The following is a 27,860-nucleotide window of genomic DNA, read 5'->3' as shown; positions in this document are numbered from 1 at the left end:
TAGAACTCAATAATCAATGTCAGAATTATAATGTTAATGATAAACATATCTGGTATAATATTCAAACACAATTTTCTAGAAGTGAATAGATTCAAAGAGTGTGTAAAGAATCTTTATTATGAAATATTGAGAATAAAAATCAACCGTGAATATTCAATATAACAGAGAATGTTGACTTTTCGTGCACGTGGAGGGCATGTAACATACTGTTGTGAAAAGCTTCGATACAGTGGAACGTTTATGATCAATTGTGAATATATTTAGAAAATATAAATTACAGCCTACACGACGTTTTAGTTTTTAGAATACTTACAAACTCTATGTAACCATGTTATGTATATGCATACCATGCAATGATTGGATCACTGTTGCAAAATATTGGTCTCACATTCGTCAGGATAAGGCTTCAGTGTCATATACAAAAATATAGGTACTGAAGTGAAATGTAGCATATTAGGGTCCCACAGAGACGAAATCATGAAGCAATGAGTTAGCAGACCAATCACGTCGGAAAACCGCTCCACGTGACTAATCGTCAGCCAATCAGATGTAAGTTGACACGTGTGCGCGCGGCTCTCTTGCCCTCCATCTGAGTAACCACAGACTCGCAACAAGGATCAAATAATTACTTCAAATTTAATTGATTTAAAAAGAATAATTTATTAATAATAACCTGTAATAACATTATAACACTTAATTTTCTTAATACATAATTTACAATAAATCACAAGACGTAACACCAACATAATCGTGCCTGAATATTATTATTAATAATATTAACAATATTAATAATGATGATATCATTAATATTATCTTAAATATTGTCAGCTTCCTTTATAACTACATTGACATACAAACGCAACACAGATCTCATAACAACCGCGTCGGTGGTGTGACACACACAAAAAACGTTTGTTAAACCGGTTTTCAGGCACAAATTTTAAGAATAATCCTAGAATGTACAAGAGATGTTTATCAGATGAGAACTTAACCACAATTTGAGAACCGTCATTTTGAGAACCGCCATTTTCTTTCCTCTCGCACACATCGGTATAATATCCAATCTGGAATTCTTGGAAAACTGTTCACTTTCAACTTTGCAGGTCAGAGACATTGAAGTTAAAAAATTGATAACATTGAAGTTGAATATCTGTTGACGTTAACATGTTATTGTTAACGTTGTTAACACTTGCATCATCCTCAGTGATCAAAGCCAGTGGGGCTAGGAGAGCAATCCCGGAGAACTTGATTAATCTCATTCTCAATGTTCTCTATAACATCCAAACTATTTAATCGGCTGGGAGTAGCGATATAGCTTTGTTCATCAGATGATCTGGAGGGCATATTTCATGTTAAAATACTAAAATAGCAAAGTTTCAATCATCTGACTGTAAATACATTTATACGTTATCATTTTGCAAAATTGTGGCCCAAATTGCTTGCCACAAAACGGAACACAGAACAAAGATGGTACAGGATTTAACGAGACTCACCGCTTCGTAATTTTCTTTCTCTTTGCAGGTTTTTCGGTCGCAGCCGAAGTCTTCCTAGGTCTCCCTCTTCCTCGACCTCCACCTGTAAGCATTGTATCGGTTAATAATCTTACAATCTATACTAATAATCTCAATAAATGTGTTTGTCTGTCTGTCTGTAATTTACGAATGGTTAAATCAAGAAAACGGTAAGAGATATGCGACTGGTTTTTTTTCGGTAAAGTGGCAGTGCCGACAAATCTCTGACGAAGCCAAATGATTAGGGTTTTTTAAATCGGTCAGTGGTATTACCACTGACCGATCTAAAAAACCACTGAGTGGTAAGTGGTTTAATTGATCATTTTGTGGCCCAAATGTGATACTAAAGAGTGTGTGTGTGTGTGTACTCTCCTCTCTTTTAGGTGATTAGGCAGTGGACTGGTGGACACTGGACCTCAAGATTGCCTACCAAGTATTACTATTAGATACATGAGGGGCACTCAGAATTAAATTGTGGTGTGTTTGGACTGAGCGAGACTTTCGCACCGTTTTAACGACTAAAATAAGTGTTTTCGAATATAATAGGCGGGTTTAGACGTTTACATTTCAACTGCGATAGTGAAGTCCGGGCCGTAGGCACGGGTTACACTAGTATTATAATATTAAAATAGGTATACACTTCTTTTGCAGCATAATGTTTTCAATGTTATCGTTAAATTTTACGTATTTTATCCCAGAAATTAGAAGATCTACTAACGGTACAGATTAGCGATGGGCGCTGCTTAATGCTTATATAGCATCTATGACCGAGTGTCGTCTTGCGACCGAATTAGAAAAACGCACAATCTCAAAAGTGCTGAAGGCAATTTATTTTTATTGTACTGATGCTACCTTATAAGGTCAAAAAATGTGGGCCAAGCTTTCATGTTAAATTCCTGACCATTCTTCATTATTACTATGAAAATTGTTTAAAAAAAAAACACAATAATATGCACAATTTTTTCGATTTATACCCATTTTAAAAAGCCTAATGTCTTAGACGGAATGTTAACACCACTTCTACTGGAAGTACAGAGGAATTCACAATTACCGCAAAAATGCAGATTATCGTGATGAGGGGTGCAAGTTTAATGTACCTGGGTGATTATCGTGGAATGTATGAGTGGATTGTGATTCCTGTGAGAGTTTTAAAACAGCTTTTTCATACAGCCGTGAGACGTAGCTTGGCTTAAGCTTTTTGATAGCGCTTACTGTTTTCGTTACCACTTTTCGATCTTTGGTAGCTGAACGACGATAGTCGATAATGCTGTACACATTTATTAAAGAGAGTACGAGGACTGACAGACTAATGAGATTTCTATTTAAAAGTATTTATGAATGGCGCCATTCAGTAGCAAGTACATAAAATAGCATATTATGAGTAAAATATGCGAAGAAATATGGACGGAATGCATTGACGTTTTCAAACGGAAGCCGATAAAAACCGATTATGTACTAATAAGTGGTGTAGCTTATGGATTTATCATCAAAATGTATGAATTTAATATAAAAGTCAATCACAAAAAGGCAGTTCAACGATTTCTCCTGATTGCTAACACACCTTTAGCTTTAGAGGTATTATCAAGCGGCACAACTTCAACAGATTTACCCTGCTCCTTGAACCCGTATATCTTCTTTCGATCCTGCAAAATATTCATCTATATAAAGTATCTGACAACTCAGATAAACAATCTGAAAATTCAACAGATCAGATCAGAAGTAACTAATTGTGAGTCATCAGTATTGCATGCAGGGTTTCATGTTTCACAAGGAACCACTTTATAGATATAATCACTTCTTCAATCCAGAAATTAATCAAACACTCACGTTCAGTTCAAGATGAAACGCTTGATTAGCCATAGCGATGGCCTCCCGCATTCCTTTACCAGACTTTCTCTGGTCCTGAAATAAGACGCGTGTAAATCCTTCGGCAGAATTAATAAAGTACAGAAATACTAACGTTTGTCGCTCCAAAAGCATGTTTTAAAAGCAACTTACCGGCTGACGTAAGCATGTTTCAATAAAAAGAGCGGGTGTGGCAAGCGGGCATTTTCTGCATAAAATCGGGCGGAGCGGTCTAGAGTCTTGCAATATCAATTAGGCTAGATATAGTGTAATATTTATTAGACACCATAACGCGAGTATGCGCTGAAACCTATTATGTATTGTATTAGTACACCGTGTATACTTTTGAGATATCGAGACAATGTGGGAAGATTGTGAGGGAAATAATAAGGTGCAAACTGAGAACAAAAGTTATGACAGCTAAAGTACCAGCTTGTATATCACTTAACTTGTGCATTTATTATGCGTCGTGTTATAATCGCCCCCGGAGGGGGGGAAGGGGTTGAAACAGCCGTTGCCGCGCAAATCGAACTAGGCAAGAAGCCAAAAACGGGGACGCGCGCAAACTTTACGGTATAGTGAATGACTTTTTGATGTGCTTTGTACGCGCTCAACTGTATATTTACTAGTAGTTGAGGGTTATTGCAGTTTTGTCCCACGTTAAAAGCGCATGGCAGTGGCAGTCTACTGCTAATTGAGTTCTTGTAGAATTGTCCAACAGAACAGTAGATTTACGTATGATTTAAGTAATAGGGTATACGGTGAGTCGATAATTATTAACGTAAGCTAAATTATGAGCCACAACTTAACTGCGTTTCGATTCTGGGTATTGATGGACGACACAAGAAATGCAAAATCCGAGACGTTGCGTTAAAATATAATGTGCAGTGCGGCGGTGGGAAGTTCAAATTAGGCAATTAATACAACAAAATTGATGCGAGGGGTTAAACGAAATTATTTAAACCTGTCTGGCAATTGAGAGTTTGGAAGCATGTTTTTTATGAGAATATGAAAAATCGACAAATTATTAATAAACTTGTACATATTATTTATAAACTTACGTATTTGAGCTGGTCCTCTTTATCATCAGGATTGTAAACCTTGATAAACTTTTTGCCAATCCAAGCCCTGGTCGCTTGGATACCAAAGAATGTCACATGGTATTTATCCTGCAAGGAGATATTATTAAACTAGAATAATTTTAAGACAAGATGACAAACATAAAGACCCGTTACCCTGGTTCAATAAAGTATTACTGTCTCAAGCATTTACCCATAACTTTTAAAAAAGAGGAGCCCTCACTCAGCACGACTGCACACGGGTGACGTATGGGATTATGTCGGTCAAGATAAAATGTCTTGATTAGAATATAACGTCCAGTAAGGTGCTGACTGATGAGTGTGGGTTTCCTCTATTGGAGAGGAATTTGGTCCAATACTTCTGTCATCAACTGATGATGATTTAGACTCAAGTGTATAATCAATCTTCACAGATGAAAATAATTATTTAATGGTCAAAGGTTTTGTGGTGATTTTGTTGTGTGTATTATGTTCAAAATTTTAATCGGCTGTATCTTCGGTTGAGTTGGATATTTCTTGATGCAATAAAAACTGATAATCACTTAATACTATAATTAGATTTCTCTCTGGGACCACAGCACAGCTCAGGCTAGTAAAATCATAAAATGCCTTTTACCTTTAAACGTAAGTTTGTAAAATGATCCTTTAAAGCTCTATAAACATTACTCTAACTTAACCCTCGCCTTTTAAATGCAACTCAACCTTTTTCAATAACCATCACCTTGATTAGTAGGATATCAGGATAATAAAGAAAGAACTTAGAGACTTAAGAAAGAACTTAGAGACTTAAGAAAGACTCTAGAAGACTAACCAAACCCCAACCCTTTAATTGAATTTCAAACCTTCACAGATACCACCAGTGAGCCTAACCGTCATAGGATCTTAGGATAATGTCAACACTCAACATGGCAACATGGCCAGGAATCGACCGGGATTGGCAATTTTGAGCTATCCCGGTACCGGTCCCGGTCAAATGCTGATTTATGATCCCGGTTCCGGTCCCGGTCCCGGTCCCGGTCAATTCGGGATTCTTGGTCCCGGTCCCGGGTAATCACTCAAATTTGCCGGGATTTGACCGGGATCTTTTACATAATTTCATTCACTGTGATTTTAAGTTTTCCTTTCATTAATTGTGAATTTCATCTTTAAACATCCTCTGAGCCAAATAAAACAATGTTTAAAATTGCTAAACAAGTTTGAGTAATAAATTATGATTAGATCATGAATTAACCAGTAATCGACCGGAATTCCCGGTACCGGGAATCCCGGTACCGGGATTGGCAATTTTGAGCTATCCCGATCCCGGTCCCGGTCCCGGTCAAGTCACATTTTTCATCCCGGTCCCGGTCCCGGTCAAATGCTGATTTAGGATCCCGGTCCCGGTTAATTCAGGATTCTTGGTCCCGGTCCTGGTCCCGGTCCCGGTCAGGCCTGAAATCATGTCCCGGTCGATTCCTGAACATGGCAACATTAAAATAATATATTGACTCTGTTACATCGTTTCCTGTTAATATAAATAGCATAATGGTGACATTTTTCAAAATATCTATATACCGATTAGATTGATCAGATCAATCATTAGATGCAAGTTTCAGAGGTAATAAGTAATGATAATATGTATGGTAGAATGTGGATACCAATTGGTTCAAGATAAAGATAAGAGCAACAGGTTGCAAGGTATTAGTGTAATTCATGGCAGGGGCCGCTTTTTAGGGTTTGGCTGTAATGCATACTTGGTCAAACTGATTTCAATTAAGATTACAAGATTACACGTTTCACATATCCATGACTACTTGGTATTTCAGATTTACGACCCCAATGGTTAACGAGCGAATAACACGTCATGTCAAGTACTTCCCACCTACAGGGTGGAGCTACTAGATACCAGAAAATAGTGCAATTTAAGTGGCCTCTACCGGCACCGTGTACATACTAATTGTATTGTGCGCGGATCAGAAAATTAACACATTCCAGCGGGTCTTGGCGTGGCGGACTAACGCCCTTTAAATGAAGCTGAGAGAGATTTGAAATAACTGTAATTATTTGACCATGATTTTGGTACATTCCCGTCATTTTGCAAGCGGTGCTAGGTATTTGGGAGATTGTATTTGTGGAATGGCGTTATAAAGGCGTGTGCTGCCTGGGGGCCCTCATTACAGTATGTGGACAGTGGAGCGGTTTAGCACTGATCATATTTGTACAATGTATTATATAGGTAGTATATCCTTAACACATAGGAGCTGATATCTATAATATATAGTTGTGTCGTATGCCATGTGGCGATGTCTAAGTTTTCAAGTATAATATTTAAAGTATTTCCAGGAAGCTCCTAAATTTCAAAAGGAAAGACTAAAGTAATGTTTTTCTAGAGATTCTAAAAAGAAGTGAGAACAAGAAAAATGGCTTATTTTCCTTATTTGGATATTTCTTCAAATTGTTTTCACTTCAATATGATTGATCTCTGACAAGGGCATTATCGTCACATCTGCACAACTACCCAAAATTTAAGAAAGGATTTAAAAGACTTTGTACAATTTATGTCCGACGAGTTCACCCGCCAATTCCAAATAACTATAATATTCTTGTAGGGAAGCCTCAAAAGTTGAAAAGGAAAGCCGAAAGTGAAAAAAAATTTAAGAGTGAAAATTGAAAATAACTCTAAAAGACCGATCCCTTTTCTATCACCCAAACTCTGAACCTTTAAACCCTGAAGAGACACTCTACAGGTGAAATCAACTAAACCATAGAAATAGTTAATTAATAAAGTATTAATTAATTAAGTATTTAATTACCGGAAGTTGAGAGTTGGCGTGTTTATAGTAGAATGTTCTGGTGAGGGGGTCGTTGTCTATCATACCCGGCCACCAGGGATACCCCTGCATCTTACCCCACACTAGTGATCCTGAGGAGTAGACTATTAGCTCACTAAATAACCAAGTTACTGAGTAACCAGGTTACTAAGTTACTAAAATACTAAGTCACTTAGTAACCAGGGTTACCCCTGCATCTTACCCCACACCAGTGATCCTGAGAAGTAGACTATAAGCTCACTAAATAACCAAGTTACTGAGTAACCAGGTTACTAAGTTACTAAAATACTAAGTCACTTAGTAACCAGGGTTACCCCTGCATCTTACCCCACACCAGTGATCCTGAGAAGTAGACTATAAGCTCACTCAAGAACCAAGTTACTGAGTAACCTGGTTACTAAGTTACTAAAATACTAAGTCACTTAGTAACCAGGGTTACTAAGTAACTAAAATACTAAGTAACCTAGTAACCAGGGTTACCCCTGCATCTTACCCCACACCAGTGATCATGCAGAGTAGACTATAAGCTCACTAAGTAACCTGGTTACTAAGTAACCTGGTTACTAAGTTACCCCACACCAGTGATCATGCAGAGTATGTGATTAGCTCCACGTCAGGAATGTGAGTACAGTCCCAAGGAAAGGCTGCACACTAGACTTCAGCTGCGACAAAGAAAGAAACTATAGTGTGCCGTTTTATTGCACCCCACTAATTGAGAAACACTAGAGTCTAGACTCAAGACCCCAGCCGAATGTTTGTACAAGAACCTGGTTACAAATGCAACCTGGTTACAGAGTAAGTAAGTAACCATGTTACTAAGTCACTAAGTAACCAAGTTACTGAGTTACTAAATCCACAAGGTTACCAGTGAGCATATTACCTAGACTGTAAGCAGAGTAGACGAACTCGTAGCCTTGATCTAGCTGTGTCCAACTCTCCTCTGGGGCGTTACAATTGTTGTACTTTTTATCTGAAATATGGAATTATTAGAACTCTTTACACGTTTATCTGTAAGGGCCGGAGTATGTATTATATTATGTAGTTAAGATAGTATCAAATAAGATCGATTACAAATACAATTATAATCCTTATTATTGATTTAGTTTAAGAAGGTTAACATGGCGACGTATTTTTCAAGGGTCATGCTTGAAGCCTTGCTTTTGTTAAACATTGTTATTGTTGTAGGCACTACCGCATTTTTGAAGAAGTTTTGTGGCATATAATTATAAATATCAATTACCCTATAATATATATTATAGTATATATAATTAATATTTTCGTGAAAGCGCCAGCTAACTCGCTTCTTTATTTGAAAGAGTTTAATAAGCGCTAAATTTGGCAAATTTGAGTTTAATTTTGTAATGTAATATCACGTGAATTCTTCTCACTCAGTCACTCATTTCCAACAGAAAACACACTTAATTAAATTATCTAAGTAGCTAATTCACATTTCGCCGTCAAACACTAAACAAGTTAACGAATTAATGTGGCACACTACAGCTGCATTCTCCTCTAAAGTAAGCATTAATTAGGCTCTGAACAGCTTCATTTTCTTCCAAATTAAATGAGTGCTCTCTCAATGAGACTGCAGGAATGTTTGGACATTTGCCAAAGTACGTGCCAAACTTTTGGCAGGTATTTAATCACGAAAGTTAATTCCTACGAAAGTATTTTTCGAATTACTTCAGCATGACGTGTATAGTCTGTGACACTTGAATTCATCTGAATTTCTCTGGAATTTGCCTTCCAAATGAACTGTAAGTGTAAGTTCTCTCTCTCTCGCTCAAATACCTTGCTAAGCGTGCCAAGAATGTTTGGATATTTACCAAAGGCATGTCTCCAACGCTTGGCACATACAATAAACGGATTAAACGGATTACAATATATAATCATGGAAGTTAATTCATATTACCACGGAACAAGTATAAAGTTTATAAGCTGTAAACATGGAACGAGTGTAAACTGTAAACTTTATAAGCTGTAACCCTGAATTTAATAGCTCCCCCCAACCCCACTCTCCCTATTAAAACGAGAGGAATGTTCTCTCAAATAACCTCGGAATGTTTGGATATTTACCAAAGTCCGTGTCGACAGATACGTGTTATAAAGCCTTGATAAGTAGGATAGTACTATTATAATGGGGAGTGTAGAGTATTTAGCACACGCTGAAGAGCGCCGCGCTGCTCCCACTTTTATGAGTCATTAACTCATTAAAGTTATTCTTAGTATGATAATTAATTAGCTCATTTGCTGATTAGTTGTTGATTAGAGCTTGTTTATTTGTTATGAAAGTTGAAACAAAGTTGCGAAATATTGTGTCTCCCACACACACACACACTTCATACACATTGTCATGTATATTGATATCAGCCAGCTCTCAGCTACATGCTTACTGCTTAGGACTAATGGCTCCTTATTCTACATCTTTATAAATATAATAGCGGCGTGTTATTTTTGTATGATGAGATGTTGGGGGGCTAACGTTATGACTTACTGTGTTATGACGTGTTTTCAGTAAAATGGTTCAATAGATTTGGATGCTGGTGGGGAACTGAGGGAGGTGATCTTATACATATAACAAATGATAAACCAATCAGCTTCCAGCATTGATAGAGGTAAACCAATCAGCTTCCAGCATTGATAGAGGTAAACCAATCAGCTTCCAGCATTGATAGAGGTAAACCAATCAGCTTCCAGCATTGATAGAGGTAAACCAATCAGCTTCCAGCATTGATAGAGGTAAACCAATCAGCTTCCAGCATTGATAGAGGTAAACCAATCAGCTTCCAGCATTGATAGAGGTACACCAATCAGCTTCCAGCATTGATAGAGGTAAACCAATCAGCTTCCAGCATTGATAGAGGTAAACCAATCAGCTTCCAGCATTGATAGAGGTAAACCAATCAGCTTCCAGCATTGATAGAGGTAAACCAATCAGCTTCCAGCATTGATAGAGGTAAACCAATCAGCTTCCAGCATTGATAGAGGTAAACCAATCAGCTTCCAGCATTGATAGAGGTAAACCAATCAGCTTCCAGCATTGATAGAGGTACAATCAGCTTAACCAATCAGCTTCCAGCATTGATAGAGGTAAACCAATCAGCTTCCAGCATTGATAGAGGTAAACCAATCAGCTTCCAGCATTGATAGAGGTAAACCAATCAGCTTCCAGCATTGATAGAGGTAAACCAATCAGCCTCCAGCATTGATAGAGGTAAACCAATAAGCTTCCAGCATTGATAGAGGGTAAACCAATCAGCTTCCAGCATTGATAGAGGTAAACCAATCAGCTTCCAGCATTGATAGAGGTAAACCAATCAGCTTCCAGCATTGATAGAGGTAAACCAATCAGCTTCCAGCATTGATAGAGGTAAACCAATCAGCTTCCAGCATTGATAGAGGTAAACCAATCAGCTTCCAGCATTGATAGAGGTAAACCAATCAGCTTCCAGCATTGATAGAGGTAAACCAATCAGCTTCCAGCATTGATAGAGGTAAACCAATCAGCTTCCAGCATTGATAGAGGTAAACCAATCAGCTTCCAGCATTGATAGAGGTAAACCAATCAGCTTCCAGCATTGATAGAGGTAAACCAATCAGCTTCCAGCATTGATAGAGGTAAACCAATCAGCTTCCAGCATTGATAGAGGTAAACCAATCAGCTTCCAGCATTGATAGAGGTAAACCAATCAGCTTCCAGCATTGATAGAGGTAAACCAATCAGCTTCCAGCATTGATAGAGGTAAACCAATCAGCTTCCAGCATTGATAGAGGTAAACCAATCAGCTTCCAGCATTGATAGAGGTAAACCAATCAGCTTCCAGCATTGATAGAGGTAAACCAATCAGCTTCCAGCATTGATAGAGGTAAACCAATCAGCTTCCAGCATTGATAGAGGTAAACCAATCAGCTTCCAGCATTGATAGAGGTAAACCAATCAGCTTCCAGCATTGATAGAGGTAAACCAATCAGCTTCCAGCATTGATAGAGGTAAACCAATCAGCTTCCAGCATTGATAGAGGTAAACCAATCAGCTTCCAGCATTGATAGAGGTAAACCAATCAGCTTCCAGCATTGATAGAGGTAAACCAATCAGCTTCCAGCATTGATAGAGGTAAACCAATCAGCTTCCAGCATTGATAGAGGTAAACCAATCAGCTTCCAGCATTGATAGAGGTAAACCAATCAGCTTCCAGCATTGATAGAGGTAAACCAATCAGCTTCCAGCATTGATAGAGGTAAACCAATCAGCTTCCAGCATTGATAGAGGTAAACCAATCAGCTTCCAGCATTGATAGAGGTAAACCAATCAGCTTCCAGCATTGATAGAGGTAAACCAATCAGCTTCCAGCATTGATAGAGGTAAACCAATCAGCTTCCAGCATTGATAGAGGTAAACCAATCAGCTTCCAGCATTGATAGAGGTAAACCAATCAGCTTCCAGCATTGATAGAGGTAAACCAATCAGCTTCCAGCATTGATAGAGGTAAACCAATCAGCTTCCAGCATTGATAGAGGTAAACCAATCAGCTTCCAGCATTGATAGAGGTAAACCAATCAGCTTCCAGCATTGATAGAGGTAAACCAATCAGCTTCCAGCATTGATAGAGGTAAACCAATCAGCTTCCAGCATTGATAGAGGTAAACCAATCAGCTTCCAGCATTGATAGAGGTAAACCAATCAGCTTCCAGCATTGATAGAGGTAAACCAATCAGCTTCCAGCATTGATAGAGGTAAACCAATCAGCTTCCAGCATTGATAGAGGTAAACCAATCAGCTTCCAGCATTGATAGAGGTAAACCAATCAGCTTCCAGCATTGATAGAGGTAAACCAATCAGCTTCCAGCATTGATAGAGGTAAACCAATCAGCTTCCAGCATTGATAGAGGTAAACCAATCAGCTTCCAGCATTGATAGAGGTAAACCAATCAGCTTCCAGCATTGATAGAGGTAAACCAATCAGCTTCCAGCATTGATAGAGGTAAACCAATCAGCTTCCAGCATTGATAGAGGTAAACCAATCAGCTTCCAGCATTGATAGAGGTAAACCAATCAGCTTCCAGCATTGATAGAGGTAAACCAATCAGCTTCCAGCATTGATAGAGGTAAACCAATCAGCTTCCAGCATTGATAGAGGTAAACCAATCAGCTTCCAGCATTGATAGAGGTAAACCAATCAGCTTCCAGCATTGATAGAGGTAAACCAATCAGCTTCCAGCATTGATAGAGGTAAACCAATCAGCTTCCAGCATTGATAGAGGTAAACCAATCAGCTTCCAGCATTGATAGAGGTAAACCAATCAGCTTCCAGCATTGATAGAGGTAAACCAATCAGCTTCCAGCATTGATAGAGGTAAACCAATCAGCTTCCAGCATTGATAGAGGTAAACCAATCAGCTTCCAGCATTGATAGAGGTAAACCAATCAGCTTCCAGCATTGATAGAGGTAAACCAATCAGCTTCCAGCATTGATAGAGGTAAACCAATCAGCTTCCAGCATTGATAGAGGTAAACCAATCAGCTTCCAGCATTGATAGAGGTAAACCAATCAGCTTCCAGCATTGATAGAGGTAAACCAATCAGCTTCCAGCATTGATAGAGGTAAACCAATCAGCTTCCAGCATTGATAGAGGTAAACCAATCAGCTTCCAGCATTGATAGAGGTAAACCAATCAGCTTCCAGCATTGATAGAGGTAAACCAATCAGCTTCCAGCATTGATAGAGGTAAACCAATCAGCTTCCAGCATTGATAGAGGTAAACCAATCAGCTTCCAGCATTGATAGAGGTAAACCAATCAGCTTCCAGCATTGATAGAGGTAAACCAATCAGCTTCCAGCATTGATAGAGGTAAACCAATCAGCTTCCAGCATTGATAGAGGTAAACCAATCAGCTTCCAGCATTGATAGAGGTAAACCAATCAGCTTCCAGCATTGATAGAGGTAAACCAATCAGCTTCCAGCATTGATAGAGGTAAACCAATCAGCTTCCAGCATTGATAGAGGTAAACCAATCAGCTTCCAGCATTGATAGAGGTAAACCAATCAGCTTCCAGCATTGATAGAGGTAAACCAATCAGCTTCCAGCATTGATAGAGGTAAACCAATCAGCTTCCAGCATTGATAGAGGTAAACCAATCAGCTTCCAGCATTGATAGAGGTAAACCAATCAGCTTCCAGCATTGATAGAGGTAAACCAATCAGCTTCCAGCATTGATAGAGGTAAACCAATCAGCTTCCAGCATTGATAGAGGTAAACCAATCAGCTTCCAGCATTGATAGAGGTAAACCAATCAGCTTCCAGCATTGATAGAGGTAAACCAATCAGCTTCCAGCATTGATAGAGGTAAACCAATCAGCTTCCAGCATTGATAGAGGTAAACCAATCAGCTTCCAGCATTGATAGAGGTAAACCAATCAGCTTCCAGCATTGATAGAGGTAAACCAATCAGCTTCCAGCATTGATAGAGGTAAACCAATCAGCTTCCAGCATTGATAGAGGTAAACCAATCAGCTTCCAGCATTGATAGAGGTAAACCAATCAGCTTCCAGCATTGATAGAGGTAAACCAATCAGCTTCCAGCATTGATAGAGGTAAACCAATCAGCTTCCAGCATTGATAGAGGTAAACCAATCAGCTTCCAGCATTGATAGAGGTAAACCAATCAGCTTCCAGCATTGATAGAGGTAAACCAATCAGCTTCCAGCATTGATAGAGGTAAACCAATCAGCTTCCAGCATTGATAGAGGTAAACCAATCAGCTTCCAGCATTGATAGAGGTAAACCAATCAGCTTCCAGCATTGATAGAGGTAAACCAATCAGCTTCCAGCATTGATAGAGGTAAACCAATCAGCTTCCAGCATTGATAGAGGTAAACCAATCAGCTTCCAGCATTGATAGAGGTAAACCAATCAGCTTCCAGCATTGATAGAGGTAAACCAATCAGCTTCCAGCATTGATAGAGGTAAACCAATCAGCTTCCAGCATTGATAGAGGTAAACCAATCAGCTTCCAGCATTGATAGAGGTAAACCAATCAGCTTCCAGCATTGATAGAGGTAAACCAATCAGCTTCCAGCATTGATAGAGGTAAACCAATCAGCTTCCAGCATTGATAGAGGTAAACCAATCAGCTTCCAGCATTGATAGAGGTAAACCAATCAGCTTCCAGCATTGATAGAGGTAAACCAATCAGCTTCCAGCATTGATAGAGGTAAACCAATCAGCTTCCAGCATTGATAGAGGTAAACCAATCAGCTTCCAGCATTGATAGAGGTAAACCAATCAGCTTCCAGCATTGATAGAGGTAAACCAATCAGCTTCCAGCATTGATAGAGGTAAACCAATCAGCTTCCAGCATTGATAGAGGTAAACCAATCAGCTTCCAGCATTGATAGAGGTAAACCAATCAGCTTCCAGCATTGATAGAGGTAAACCAATCAGCTTCCAGCATTGATAGAGGTAAACCAATCAGCTTCCAGCATTGATAGAGGTAAACCAATCAGCTTCCAGCATTGATAGAGGTAAACCAATCAGCTTCCAGCATTGATAGAGGTAAACCAATCAGCTTCCAGCATTGATAGAGGTACACCAATCAGCTTCCAGCATTGATAGGGGTAAACCAATCAGCTTCCAGTATTGATAGAGGTAAACCAATCAGCTTCCAGCATTGATAGAGGTAAACCAATCAGCTTCCAGCATTGATAGAGGTAAACCAATCAGCTTCCAGCATTGATAGAGGTAAACCAATCAGCTTCCAGCATTGACCGCCATTGATAGGGGCGTGTCACTTTTATACTGGGAGCTTAGTTTATTGTGCTATGTCGTGTCACGAGCTCTTTATTAGATGTGGTTGAATGGATCTGGACAATAGTGGGGAGGCGAGCCAATAGCCATTTCTGACGTGCGGTGTTTTTTATGAAAACTTGTGGTTTTGATTATATTTTGTTTACTGAATGGTGAATGGGCTGCATTATTGATTTATTGCAAATGAATATGCTGATAATTGACGTAGGCCAATAAATATGCAGGCAATGCAGCTTATCACATTGTGTGAAGACGTAAACCTTCGTCATTACACAAAAAACTACGTAGGCCTTTTTATATGTAATGTTCAACAATATCACGTTATATTTACACGATTTAACTCGTTACATTTTCTGGAGAATAAATGGGATGTGTGATTATTTAACTGATTGAATAATTAAATTGGCAATAATTTCTGATAGCCGACAAGGCCGGAAGGCTATCAATGAATATACAGCTGAAAGATGTATGCAGTTTTTATAGAATTAACCCTCCTCAATACCCATTGAATTCCATTAAAAAATACTTTTAACAATCCTTTCCTAAATAAAAAGCATAAAATAAACTAACTATAAAAACCGGCCACATTCAATGTACATTGTACTTAATGTCACGTGTTACAACTTACAGCAATTTCACGTATATCTGCTAATTATCAAACTAGTTGTTTGACGTCTGCATGCGTCACGTGTACATTGGGGAATGTCACGTGTATACCGGGGAATGTACTTGGCACATTTGCTTGTGACAAATTGGAAATAGTAACATGTATATAATATCGTGTTGGAATTAAGTGAAATTGTGCCACGAAAGTGCCACGAGAGTGCCACGAGAGTGTCACGAGAGTGCCACGAGAGTGCCACGAGAGTGCCACGAGAGTGCCACGAGAGTGCCATCGGGATACGGATGTATGACCGAAATTTTCAACAAATTGGCTTTGATAGTGGGGTTTTGATAAAAGCAAGGCTGTAAGTTTATTTAATTGACAAAATTGTAACATGGAAATAGAGATGACACTCTGGTTGCTGTGTAAACTCTATATTTCATGAGACAGAATACCACTATTCATTATTTACTCCTATAAAGTACATACAGTATAGTATAATTGTATGTACTTGATAGTTTTATTGTACTCTTATTACTCTCTCTCTCTCTCTCTCTCTCTTATTACATTGAACACCTGTTGAAAAATAACCTAAATGTATCTCCCTTTCATCACACATTATGTAACACCCTCCCATTTCAGCCAGGTGTGTCCTGTTCTAGACAAAAAGAGTGATCACTATCAGGTACCATCTGTGTCGTGCCGTGCAACTAATAACTATACATTTGCGGTAGTATGTTAACAATCAACATTTTCTGTGGAATTATTGAGACTGGTAAAGAAAAGAAATGTATAGTTTGATCTTGCACTGGCTTAATGAGGAGATTGGGTTTATGCATCGGTACCAGTATCAGTACCAGTACCAGTACCAGTACCAGTACCAGTACCAGTACCAGTACCAGTACCAGTACCAGTACCAGTACCAGTTCAGTGTTATATAATATCGCAAACACAGTTCAGTTATCAGTGTTATAGCTGAATTTTCTGAAAATTATAAATGGTGCAAAAGTTAAAACGGTGCAAAAGTATGAACTCGCTCAGTAGAAAGCGGCCGCATAGCATAGCATAGCATAGGATTAGAGTAAATTTAATTCTGGCTTCAATGCCAAATTACCTAATTTTGTACCAAAGTTGTAATTAGGGGACAGAGCGAGTTCATACTTTCGCACCGTTTTAACTACGAAAATGTAGTGCGTGTTTTCGAATATGAGAATATAGTAGGCGGGTTTATACTTTTGTATTTCAACTGCGATAGTGAAGTCCCAGCCGTAAGCACGGGTTACACTAGTAATATAGCTCTGATAAGTTGAGAAGAGAACTATATAATATAGTGATGTAAAGGACAGTGTAAGTGTGCAGTTAATTGTGGGCCACCCTGCATACTTGAGATAACTTTATATATTAACTTGGATAGCCTGACAATAATAACTCGCTAAGTTGCACGATTGGCGGATTGTTCATTAGCCACACTCAATATGTTGAACGCTTATTACATCTTGTTGCAGTTTTACTGTTGGTCGGCTATCACTTGACCCCTTATCTCTTGTTCAATAGACGATATAATAAACGTGGAGCACAATGTCACATACACAATGTCACATACACAATGTCACATACACAATGTCACATGTACAGTATACACAATGTCACATACACAATGTCACATACACAATGTCACATACACAATGTCACACACACAATGTCATACACAATGTCACATACACAATGTCACGTATACACAATGTCACATACACAATGTCACGTATACACAATGTTACATACACAATTTCGCATTCACAATGTCACATACACAATGTCACACACACACTGTCACACACACAATGTCACATACACAATGTCACATACACAATGTCACATACACAATGTCACACACACAATGTCACACACACAATGTCACACACACAATGTCACATACACAATGTCACATACACAATGTCACATACACAATACAAATGTCACACACACAATGTCACACACGTACACACAATGTCACATATTATATTAGTTGAGATAACTCTTCCTTTCAAATAAATCCTTTTTTTCAAATAAAAATTAAACACTGCCCAGTGCCCACCAAATTAAACATTTGATAATTAATTGGTTTACAAATTTTGTAAAGAAATTAACAAAATAATGACTAATTAAACAACAAGTAATTACAATTACGGGAATAATTACAACTATATTACAATTATACCACAATAATTACGACAACTACAATAATTAATTACGAGATATTACCATCAATATTACCTGGGTTGAGAGTGCATACCCAGTCGTCAGGTATCAAGTTTGGATCTGACGTATCTCGGAGATATCTCCACTTGCTGCATCGCTCACATTGCACCCAAATACCTGAAAAATACCTGATTAAATACCTAAACCAAAACAAAACAGAAGAAAATATAAGTTTCCAATCTGTATGCGTAATGCCGTAATATGGTAGATAATATATATAATACACATAAAGTTTATAGAAAAGAATAAAACATCACCCTGCTATAAACGTTATAAAGTTATAAATAAATACTATAATTTGTTTCCTACAATGATGCCGATGGTCAGTTAACGATGGCACATTCCACGGTATATAACTTTATTCAGAACTAATTATATTTTACTTCGCTTCCACATTCCACAACTATTACTTGAGTTGACAGAAGCAAAAGTCAAAACCATGATCTGACAATCTCACCACAGACAATATGGCAACTACCATATTAGGGCATCACGTGATATGTTTGGAAATCACATTCCACAACTACTATCCATATGTTGAGTTTCAGCACACTTCTCAGTTACACCACACTATATATAATACACGTGCCTGACACCAGGAACTCAATGTACCGAGATAGGATGTACTCTTTTAGAGATGGCATGTACTCTTTTAGAGATGGGATGTACTCTTTTAGAGATAGGATGTACTCTTTTAGAGATGGGATATACTCTTTTAGAGATAGGATGTACTCTTTTAGAGATAGGATGTACTCTTTTAGAGATGGGATGTACTCTTTTAGAGATATGATCTACTCTTTTAGAGATGGGATCTACTCTTCTAGAGATATGATCTACTCTTTTAGAGATGGGATCTACTCTTTTAGAGATGGGATGTACTCTTTTAGAGATAGGATGTACTCTTTTAGAGATGGGATGTACTCTTTTAGAGATAGGATCTACTCTTTTAGAGATAGGATGTACTCTTTTAGAGATGGGATGTCCCACATCCAGAAACACGCCATCTAGCCAGGCAGCCTGGGAGGAAATTTTTTTGGGAGGAAAAACGGGAGGAAAAAGAGGAAATTTTTGAGAAGTTACTCCTAAATTTCGAAATATTTTTTTGGAATAGAGACAAATTAATTGAGGAAATTTTTGAAGAAAATATTTCGATTGTATAAAAATCAAAGAGGAACATCCTGTCAGTTTTGGAACACAGTGAAATATTCTGATTGGAGAATGCAGATTGCTGTTGTGAAGTTACCAAATTTACTTGAGTACTTGATTCTTTTCAATCCCAGTTTATTGCTGTCCTACAAATTTCTTTAATGCCAAATGTCGTCTAAAACACCCTATTTCGCAAACATTTTCCGGTGGGCTGCGCCCCCCTAGCCCCCGCTAAGGGGCTCTGCCCCTGGACCCCGCTGGGGGCTGCGCACCCAAACCCCTGCCACAGCTTGCTTGTTTCACTCGCTGCGCAGCTGGATTGGTCGGATTGCTTCGGTCGCCGACAGCCCCCCCCCCCCCCCAAAGAAAAATCCTGGCTACGTCCCTGCTCGTGAATTGGTCCAGTGTTAACAAGAATTGCGCCCGTTGTTTCGTTTTGGCGGACGCTAGATTTCCATTTCACATTTACTATAAATTTAAGTATAACTATAAGCTCCAATCAGCTCACTTCAATCTTCATGATAATAATATTGATCAATTATGCATCAAATACGGGAAACACTTGAAATTCAGTTCAATTGCCGTAGAACTTAACTTGTATCTGTAATTCAAGAAATTATCAGCAAAGGTAAACTATTATATATTTGTAGCGCGATGCACTACTGGGTCGCGCGCGCATCAAATAATGCTTCTCGCAACCAACGCTTCTCGCAACCAACGCTTCTCTACCTTCGGTAGATCGGCGAGATGCACCACTTTGACGGATGTTACTCGTCTAAATTTCTTCGAAGTAGCGCGCGCCGCTTTCTTCTCGAAATGGCCCGACGGCAAGTGCTACGAAGTAGCGCGCGCCGGGCCAGATCATTAACAATGGTCAATGCACCACTGTGCCTCACCGAGCTGCGAAGGATTGACATCGTGAATCAATTATATATACTCGTGTACACATCAATACACTACGCGTGCCACGTACAAATTGGGTGTATTACCTAATAGTAATATTATACATTACATGCATCATATACACAGTCGCGCCGCGCATTCATAGATCACAGGCTATCTATACATCACATCTCCGCAAGCAATCCTCGCGCGCGCCCAACTTTTTCGTTGCATGGTAACGAACGAACACACGACATATTTAAACCCACCTATCTCGTTCTCCAAAATCCACGTTTTTCTGCAAAAACCTCCATTCGTAACCTTTCACTATTGCCTTTTTTCAAAAGGGTGAAAAGGAAAAAATTTGCGAGCGAAACGAGCGGGCCACAGAAAAAAAAAGGCAAACTTGTGAGCGAAGCGAGTGGGCCACAGAATTTAGAAAAAACGCATCTGGGAGGAAATATAAAACTTTCTGGATGTGGGTGGGATGTACTCTTTTAGTGATAGGATGTACTCTTTTAGAGATAGGATGTACTCTTTTAGAGATGGGATGTACTCTTTTAGAGATATGATTTACTCTTTTAGAGATGGGATGTACTCTTTTAGAGATGGGATGTACTCTTTTAGAGATAGGATGTACTCTTTTAGAAATAGGATGTACTCTTTTAGAGATAGGATGTACTCTTTTAGAGATAGGATGTACTCTTTGAGAGATAGGATGTACTCTTTTAGAGATGGGATGTAGTCTTTTAGAGATAGGATGTACTCTTTAAAAGATAGGATGTACTCTTTGAGAGATAGGATCTACTCTTTCATCATGTACTCTTTTATGTACTGTTGAGTTGTTACGGTAGTGTACAGTAAAGAATTAGGCTATTTTAGTCCTTTAACCAGAAAACGTGCGCTATTTCTTAGTAGCAAATTCGAAAAATATGACCAATTTTAACACTACTATATATATAACAAATAATTTGAGCTCATTATGTAATCAGGGCGACAAGCTTGAAACTGGCTGGAGGGGGTTCGTAGTCCTGTGCGGTGTGCGGCTACAACAGTGCGGCTACAACACACTCAGTGTGTTGTAGTCGCACTGTTGTAGCCGCACTGTTGTAGCCGCACTAATGTAGCCGCACTGTTGTAGCCGCACTGTTGTAGCCGCACTGTTGTAGCCGCACTGTTGTAGCCGCACTGTTGTAGCCGCACTGTTGTAGCCGCACTGTTGTAGCCGCACTGTTGTAGCCGCACTGTTGTAGCCGCACTGTTGTAGCCGCACTAATGTAGCCGCACTGTTGTAGCCGCACTGTTGTAGCCGCACTGTTGTAGCCGCACACTGACAACAATTCCCTCTAATTCCAACTTTCCAACTATCGATTGTAAACATGTTATATATCATAATTAGTGTTGTATCACAATTAGTGTAATGTAACACACTGTGTAAACTAACTTAACCCTTCTCCAATAACTATCCGACTCCTTCTCCGAGATTGTTACATAATGAGAGTAAATATCTGTTGTAAATAATAAAATTTGTTGCTCTTCATATCCAGTATTTATTGAGTTTTAATTTTTAAAGTGTTTTAAAGCCTTAGCTTTGGTTATGATTCATGTAAACGTAAATATATCACCTGTTAAAATGATTATTCGTGTAAAATGATTGTGTGTTTCTTCTTTATTTAGCTTCTAAAATAATTTAGAAGCAAATACAAACTTATAAAATGTGTCTCAGACGAAAACTTTATTTTACTTTACTTGGACAGGTCAATTGTATCGCTTTGCAGCTATTCGTGATTAATGTTACCGTAAATATAGAATGTTACAACTTACACGTCACAACAACTTAATAAATACTACATTATAGTAGCTCCCAGAATGAGACAGCGATTTTAAAAACTTTTAACATGTCCCCAATAAATATTAGAAGTGTTATATTTTCATACATCATGAATACGGAGTTGTGAGAATGGAGTACTGCTGGCGATTTATGCAATACAGCAGTCAGCACTTACGTGTCATGACGTCACGCCACGTGTCATGACGTCACGCCACCTGTCATGACGTCACACCATTGTGAGAATGGAGTACTGCTGGCGATGTATGCAATAAATCAGTCAGCACCTACATCCAATTATCTTTTGTATACTAGTGACTAGCGTTGAAAGTATTTTAAAAAGTAATAGAGTAATAAAAAGCAAACTGTGTTGATAAGTATTAAAGAGTAATTGTTAAAATGTATAAAATAATTAAAAAGCAAGTGTTAGACTTACTTTCTAAGTTGTCACTATTCGTACAGCTCAGTGTGAACTCATCATTCTCACTTTCACTACTATTACTGCTTGAGTATACCTGGGAATGTAATAGTAAAAATTAATTATTGGATTAATTAACTGTTCCTTTTATTAATCAATGAATTAATTTATTATTCCTTTTATTAATTCACAGTGATTATGAAAATTTAGTAGCTACAGATAGACACTACAGAAAAATTTAAAAGATACAATTCGCGCATCACGAAGATACAAAACAGTGGAAATATACAGCAAGATAAAATTTAATTAATTAAGCTGCAAAAAACCTTCTTCCTCTTTCTGATAAGCTCGGCCTTCATCGTCTCCTCCTTGATCTTTAACTTTTGCTCTTTTGCGTTTTTCTGTGGCGGTGGTTGCTTTTTCTGGGTTGGTTTGTTTTCTCTCTGTTTTGTAGTTGACTTTGCACTTGAGTTTGCAGATCGTTTCATGCAACTGTCTGAGTCCGAATCCTGCTGATGGTAAATTAAAATTAAAACTTTAGTTTGAGTGCAAGTGGAGTACCAGTGGAGTGCAAGTGGAGTGCAAGTGGAGTACCAGTGGAGTGCAAGTGGAGTACCAGTGGAGTGCAAGTGGAGTGCAAGTGGAGTGCAAGTGGAGTACCAGTGGAGTGACAACCGGTTCCGACCAAAAATTTGATTGCTGGAAATTCTTTGCTACTATATAATATATACATTTCGATATGCGATTTAAATGATAATTTAAGGGGAAGGAAGTGGGATGACCCACATTTCCAATTTATTAGGAACGATTATGTCAAACACAAGGATCTATCATAGAAACTGTTATAGAATGGAAATTGTGCTCATTCGCAATTTGATTACTTATTCCCACTGATCTTTTTGATTTCAGTGAAATTTTAGAGAGGCCATGCCACAACCAAACGCACGTGTGGTGGTCCAACACGTATGTGATTAACAAACCCCGTACCGAAGAGGTAACTACAACAAAGATTACCGTTTTAAATTGTACCAATCAGACAATCTAATCTTTCAATTTGACAAATCACTCACTTCCGAGCTAGAACTGCTGCTTGAAGATGATGCTGACATTGATAGACTCTTCTTGGGCTCTTCCTTTCTGGGGCGTTTTGGTGATCTCTCGATCTTTCTCTTCGTTTTCTGCTCCACCTTTCTTGACTGTTTCTGAAAAAGATTTACAATCAAAATAAGATCATTTGATTAGTATTACAAGATCTGGACCCCAATGTTTTTTGAGATTGGTTGAAAGGGGCCTTTTCATTTACATGCTAGTGCATGTTTTATAAAAGCTAGGAAAGTTTTCAAGATTAACCCAAATATATTAAATTAAAAGTTATCATCCCACAAGTCCATTAGCGGTTGAGAGGAACACATCCTTAGCAACTCATAAATAAAGTATAATCGAGAGCTTCTCATCTCTTGTGGTAGATCCGTACGTGTATCACAAAGCAATCACCTCACTCTACTCTTAGGATACTAACTTAGGATACTAACTCAGGATAAAGTTACTATCCTACCATCTTACAAGAACTAGGGTAGTTAAACCACGAAAGTAAGGTTTAGACGTTTAACTAGCCCAGTTAGTGTACTTAACAATACCAAGTGTCTAACTCAATATTGGGTGATTTATTGGTTAGAAAAGTTAGCATAGACTTAAAGGCTTTTGAGTACTGTTATAATAAGTTAATGACCGGTATCGCTCATCAAGTCATCACAATGCCCGCGTCCATCTTCAATCTGACTGATCAATGCATCACTGAGCCCTTTATGCTTATATCTCATTGAACAATACATAAAATACTATGAGCGCTCCATATTTGCTGATAAAGTTGCAAATTTGCACGCGGACCGAGTGCTAGCAAAGGATTTACTGAGTGGATATAGGGGCTAATTTTTATTATTGCTTGGCAGGGACAAAAGGAAATCGCGGCATGTACGGAATCGCGATTTTTCCCATTATTTGCGACAAATTTTATGTATAGTTTAATGTATAGTCTGTTAAAATTCGCGGTATCGCGATTTTTGGCCAAAATAATTGCGAAATCCTTTTGTCCCTGTTGCTTGGAGTAAGAGCTCTGGCATGGTGGTAGGAACAGCCAACCACAATCTGATAACAAAACACTTACAAGCAAACTGAGAGATTAACAATAACTATAACAGGTAAGATCACTGGACAGTGCAGAGAGGCTCAGTACAAGTCAGGAAACCAAAACTACATTTCGAACAATGAACCCAACCTCAGGATGACTTAGCGTACACTTAAATGTTTCAGAATCGGCTGAACCACTATACGGTTCATTAAGTATACATGGTTGTGGAGTTAAGTGACGTAGCACGTGACGTCATTGAGACATTGATGTGACACGTGACGTCACTGATGTATAATCTTCCCATTAATTGACACAACCCCTGTATTTAGCAGCAGGGCGATATACGTTAGTACAGTTTATACCGCATTGTATGTTATGTGTATTATTATGTATATTATTATATTGTATATTATGTAGAATGTACAGCTCTCCAAAGTTGAAAACTTAAGTGCACTTGAAACAATCGTACTATTAAGTATAAATTGGGAATGGTGCTGTATGAAGTTCCTAAGAACAGGCAATGATGGTGGGAGGTACATTTTTCGTTAGGAAGCTGGAGTAAAGATTTGCAAGTCCACAATTACTAAATCATATATTCTTTTAATTCATCTTTTAGTCATATCAATGATATATAATTTTGATATAAAATACTCTACAATCTACATTACTATTTAGTTACAAACCTGCATAGGTTCAGCTTTTCGCACAGGTTTCTTCTCCTCTGCAGCTTTCTTCTTCTTATCAGGCTCCTTTCCTTCCACTTTATCATTACCCAATGCTCTGAAAGTCGACTTGAACTTGCCCGGACTTTGTACTGTGGAGTAGTCCGCATCCGAGGACTCGTCTTTCCGGGCAAATTTGAGGAGGGGTTTTGGTCTGTCCGCCCCTTTGGGAGTGGAGAAAGACAGGCCAAATTTGTTGGAGAAGAAATCGTTGACTTTTTGACGGTCGACTTCGTCAGATGAGTTGACTGCTGAAATGGTATTGATATTTTAGATTATTTGAATGATGAGTTGATTGCTGAAATGGTATTGATATTACAGATTATTTGAATGATTTCGCAATGGATATTGCAAATTGTTATTTTGATAAGTGAAATTTGAGCAGATCTAAAATATGATTGACAGAATGACAGATTGAGAGTGGTGTGTTAATGAGTTAATGACAGAAATAAGTTAAATTGTGTTCAAAGTTTTGCTAACTTTTAGTTTTACTTTTTCCTTTATGTTTATTTTTTCCTTTCTTCTTATCAGCCTCTTCTACCAAAACAAGGCCCTCCGAACTTGACGGGAGACTCAGCGACTCTTCAAGTGGGGTCAGTAGATTCTCTATCACACATTCTTCAACATCATCCACCTTACTCTGCAATCCATTCTCTACATCACCGTCCAACTCTGATCCAACACCCTCGTTATATTTCTGAGACCCACTTCCACAACAATTCTTGACGTCAAGTTCAACAGAGCAGTGATCATGATAAGTTTCCACCAGAACTCTCGACTCAGAGTGAAGTGTATCCATTGCAGACTTGACGACATCAGCCGTACTACGCTGTGAAGATTGGGAAGAGATTGGCTCCGCTTTGGGATATTCTGCTTTAGGAGAGTCTGGCTGGAGAGATTCTGGATCAGAAGATTCTGACTTTGGAAAATCTGGCTTGGGGGGTGAAGATATTTTCTCGGTTGAATCGGAGGGGTTTACTTCTTTGATAGTGTCTGGGTTAGGAAACGACGATATGATTTCATTAGAGTGAGAGGTAATTTGTTGTTTATTAGATGTAGATATTAACTCAGCTGATTCTTTGGGAGAGTGTGACGTTGAAGACAACGATATCATATTAGCAGGGGGAGATGAGCTAGCTTCAGGGCTGTAAGAAATTGCATTTAAATATGCTTTTTGTTGTTCAGATGTTACAATAGCGGTATGTGAGTTTGCAACATGATTTAAATTATCAAGAGAATTAAGCTGAACTTTGGTGTCGGAAGATTTAACAGAGCTTGTGTTATTTTCAGTGTCAACAAGCTGAGGAATTGTTTTCTGAGTGTAAATTTCTTTATCGTCATTATCATCTTTTACTAGATCGTCAGTTTGTGAGTGAAACAAAATCGGTGAGTGATTAGGTGATCCTGCAACGATTGTCATATTGATTTGAAATAAAGTGATAATGTTATAATTAATACAATGTAATAATGCAGATTTTATATAAGGGATAAATAAAAAGGCTCAAAGAGGCCGTGACACAGTAAATATTATAGTCTCGTACAGTAAATTATACAAAAAAAGGAAATATTTGAAAAATGATAAAACTCAAACCTGCGGTACGAGACTTGGGGCTGCACATCTTAGGACTAAGCTTTGGACTATTCTTAGGACTTGGCTTTGGACTGAAAGTTTTCCTTTCAGGTGAGGTAAACGACTTCTTTATCATTTTAGCTTTCTGTATTTCTTCGTCTGACACAATAGTTTCATCGTTGTGCCGGCCCCTGGATCTTTTCAATGATGGACTGTGATAACGAGAGCTTACAGTAGGAAGCTGTCTTCCAGTGTCTCCAGGACTGGCTGAAAGTTTGAAATGTTAATTAATTAACAGGCAATTAGCATGTTAATGAGGGAATTATCACATGTCACTAAGGCTGAAAAACCTACATCATGTAGGTTTGATGTAAGTGTGAATGTAAGTGTGAAAAATGTCAAAAGTTTTACCCAGGATATTTAAATGATGTAATATAGTAAAACCATGATTTACCATGGAGTTTGGGGAAAAGGATACAGACTGTTTCCGAAACAGCCATGGTGAATTTGGGTGCAGGAAATCAGGGTTTTACTGTATAATGTTATTTCAGATACTACTGTTTATAATGTCAACTATTAGGATCAGTCTACGTATACAGCTGTATAATAGACTGATCTGAATTGTTGACACTGAATATGAAACAAATATCAAAATCAACTTACGTTCCCTAAGTTTGTCAAGCTGTTTTACAATAGGTTTCTTTTGAGGTGAAAGTTTCTGAGGATTTTCCTTAATGGGGTCCTCTTTTTTAATGTATGGAGTGACAAATGAGGACTGCTTCTTGCTAAGAGGTTTGAACTGTGGCTTGATTGCAGCAACTTTCTTTGTTCCAGAAGAGGTTGTTGGGAAGCTGCTTGAATCTTTGTGTTTAGCTTGCAATTGTTGTCTTGCTGCAAACATGCTCGCCTGCAATTTGATTGAAATAAAAGATATGTAAGTATCAATCTTATAAGAGGAAGAATGGTTGATCAACAGTTACAATCAGATCAAAAAATATGTCAATGGTAGAAGTTTCTCACAAGAAAGGTACAATCAGTAAAGACTGAACAAATATCCAGAACAACAGTACCACTTCAATTGATTTTACAGTTTCTTATAGTCTTATAGCCTCATATCTTACCTGATGTTGTTCAGGGGATTTCAGATCATCGCCAGGATTGGAACTCTGAGACAATCCCAATGCCGAAGATACTTCATCAACGGCAGAGGCCATGGACTACCCTGAATAATTATATTGATTAATTCACAGT

General features: G+C 38.3%; 1 protein-coding gene across 8 annotated transcripts; it reads right to left on the bottom strand.

Annotated features, from left to right (window-relative positions):
* On the bottom strand, positions 1-27,840 carry LOC134814015 (zinc finger CW-type PWWP domain protein 1-like). Of its 8 annotated transcripts, none has more exons than XM_063821977.1 (17): positions 27,731-27,840; positions 27,273-27,516; positions 26,631-26,876; positions 25,520-26,443; positions 25,001-25,290; positions 23,260-23,391; positions 22,516-22,701; positions 22,208-22,286; positions 17,931-18,032; positions 8,126-8,215; positions 7,228-7,337; positions 4,418-4,525; positions 3,339-3,413; positions 3,073-3,154; positions 2,609-2,755; positions 1,494-1,575; positions 1-1,333 (listed from the first exon to the last, which is right to left on the bottom strand). In XM_063821977.1, the coding sequence occupies exons 1-17, from the start codon at positions 27,821-27,823 to the stop codon at positions 1,201-1,203; spliced, it is 3,123 nt and encodes a 1,040-aa protein (XP_063678047.1). In that variant the 5' UTR covers positions 27,824-27,840; the 3' UTR covers positions 1-1,200. The 8 variants fall into 8 exon arrangements, with proteins under 8 accessions (XP_063678047.1, XP_063678048.1, XP_063678049.1 ...); XM_063821978.1 differs by having other exon boundaries at positions 22,516-22,698; XM_063821979.1 differs by having other exon boundaries at positions 25,532-26,443.
* Between the last annotated feature and the right edge of the window lie 20 nt (positions 27,841-27,860).

Source organism: Bolinopsis microptera, chromosome 4 (genome assembly GCF_026151205.1).
Source record: "Bolinopsis microptera isolate Bmic1 chromosome 4, MBARI_Bmic_1.0, whole genome shotgun sequence".
NCBI lineage: Eukaryota > Metazoa > Ctenophora > Tentaculata > Lobata > Bolinopsidae > Bolinopsis > Bolinopsis microptera.
This window is presented reverse-complemented; position numbering and strand designations above follow the sequence as displayed.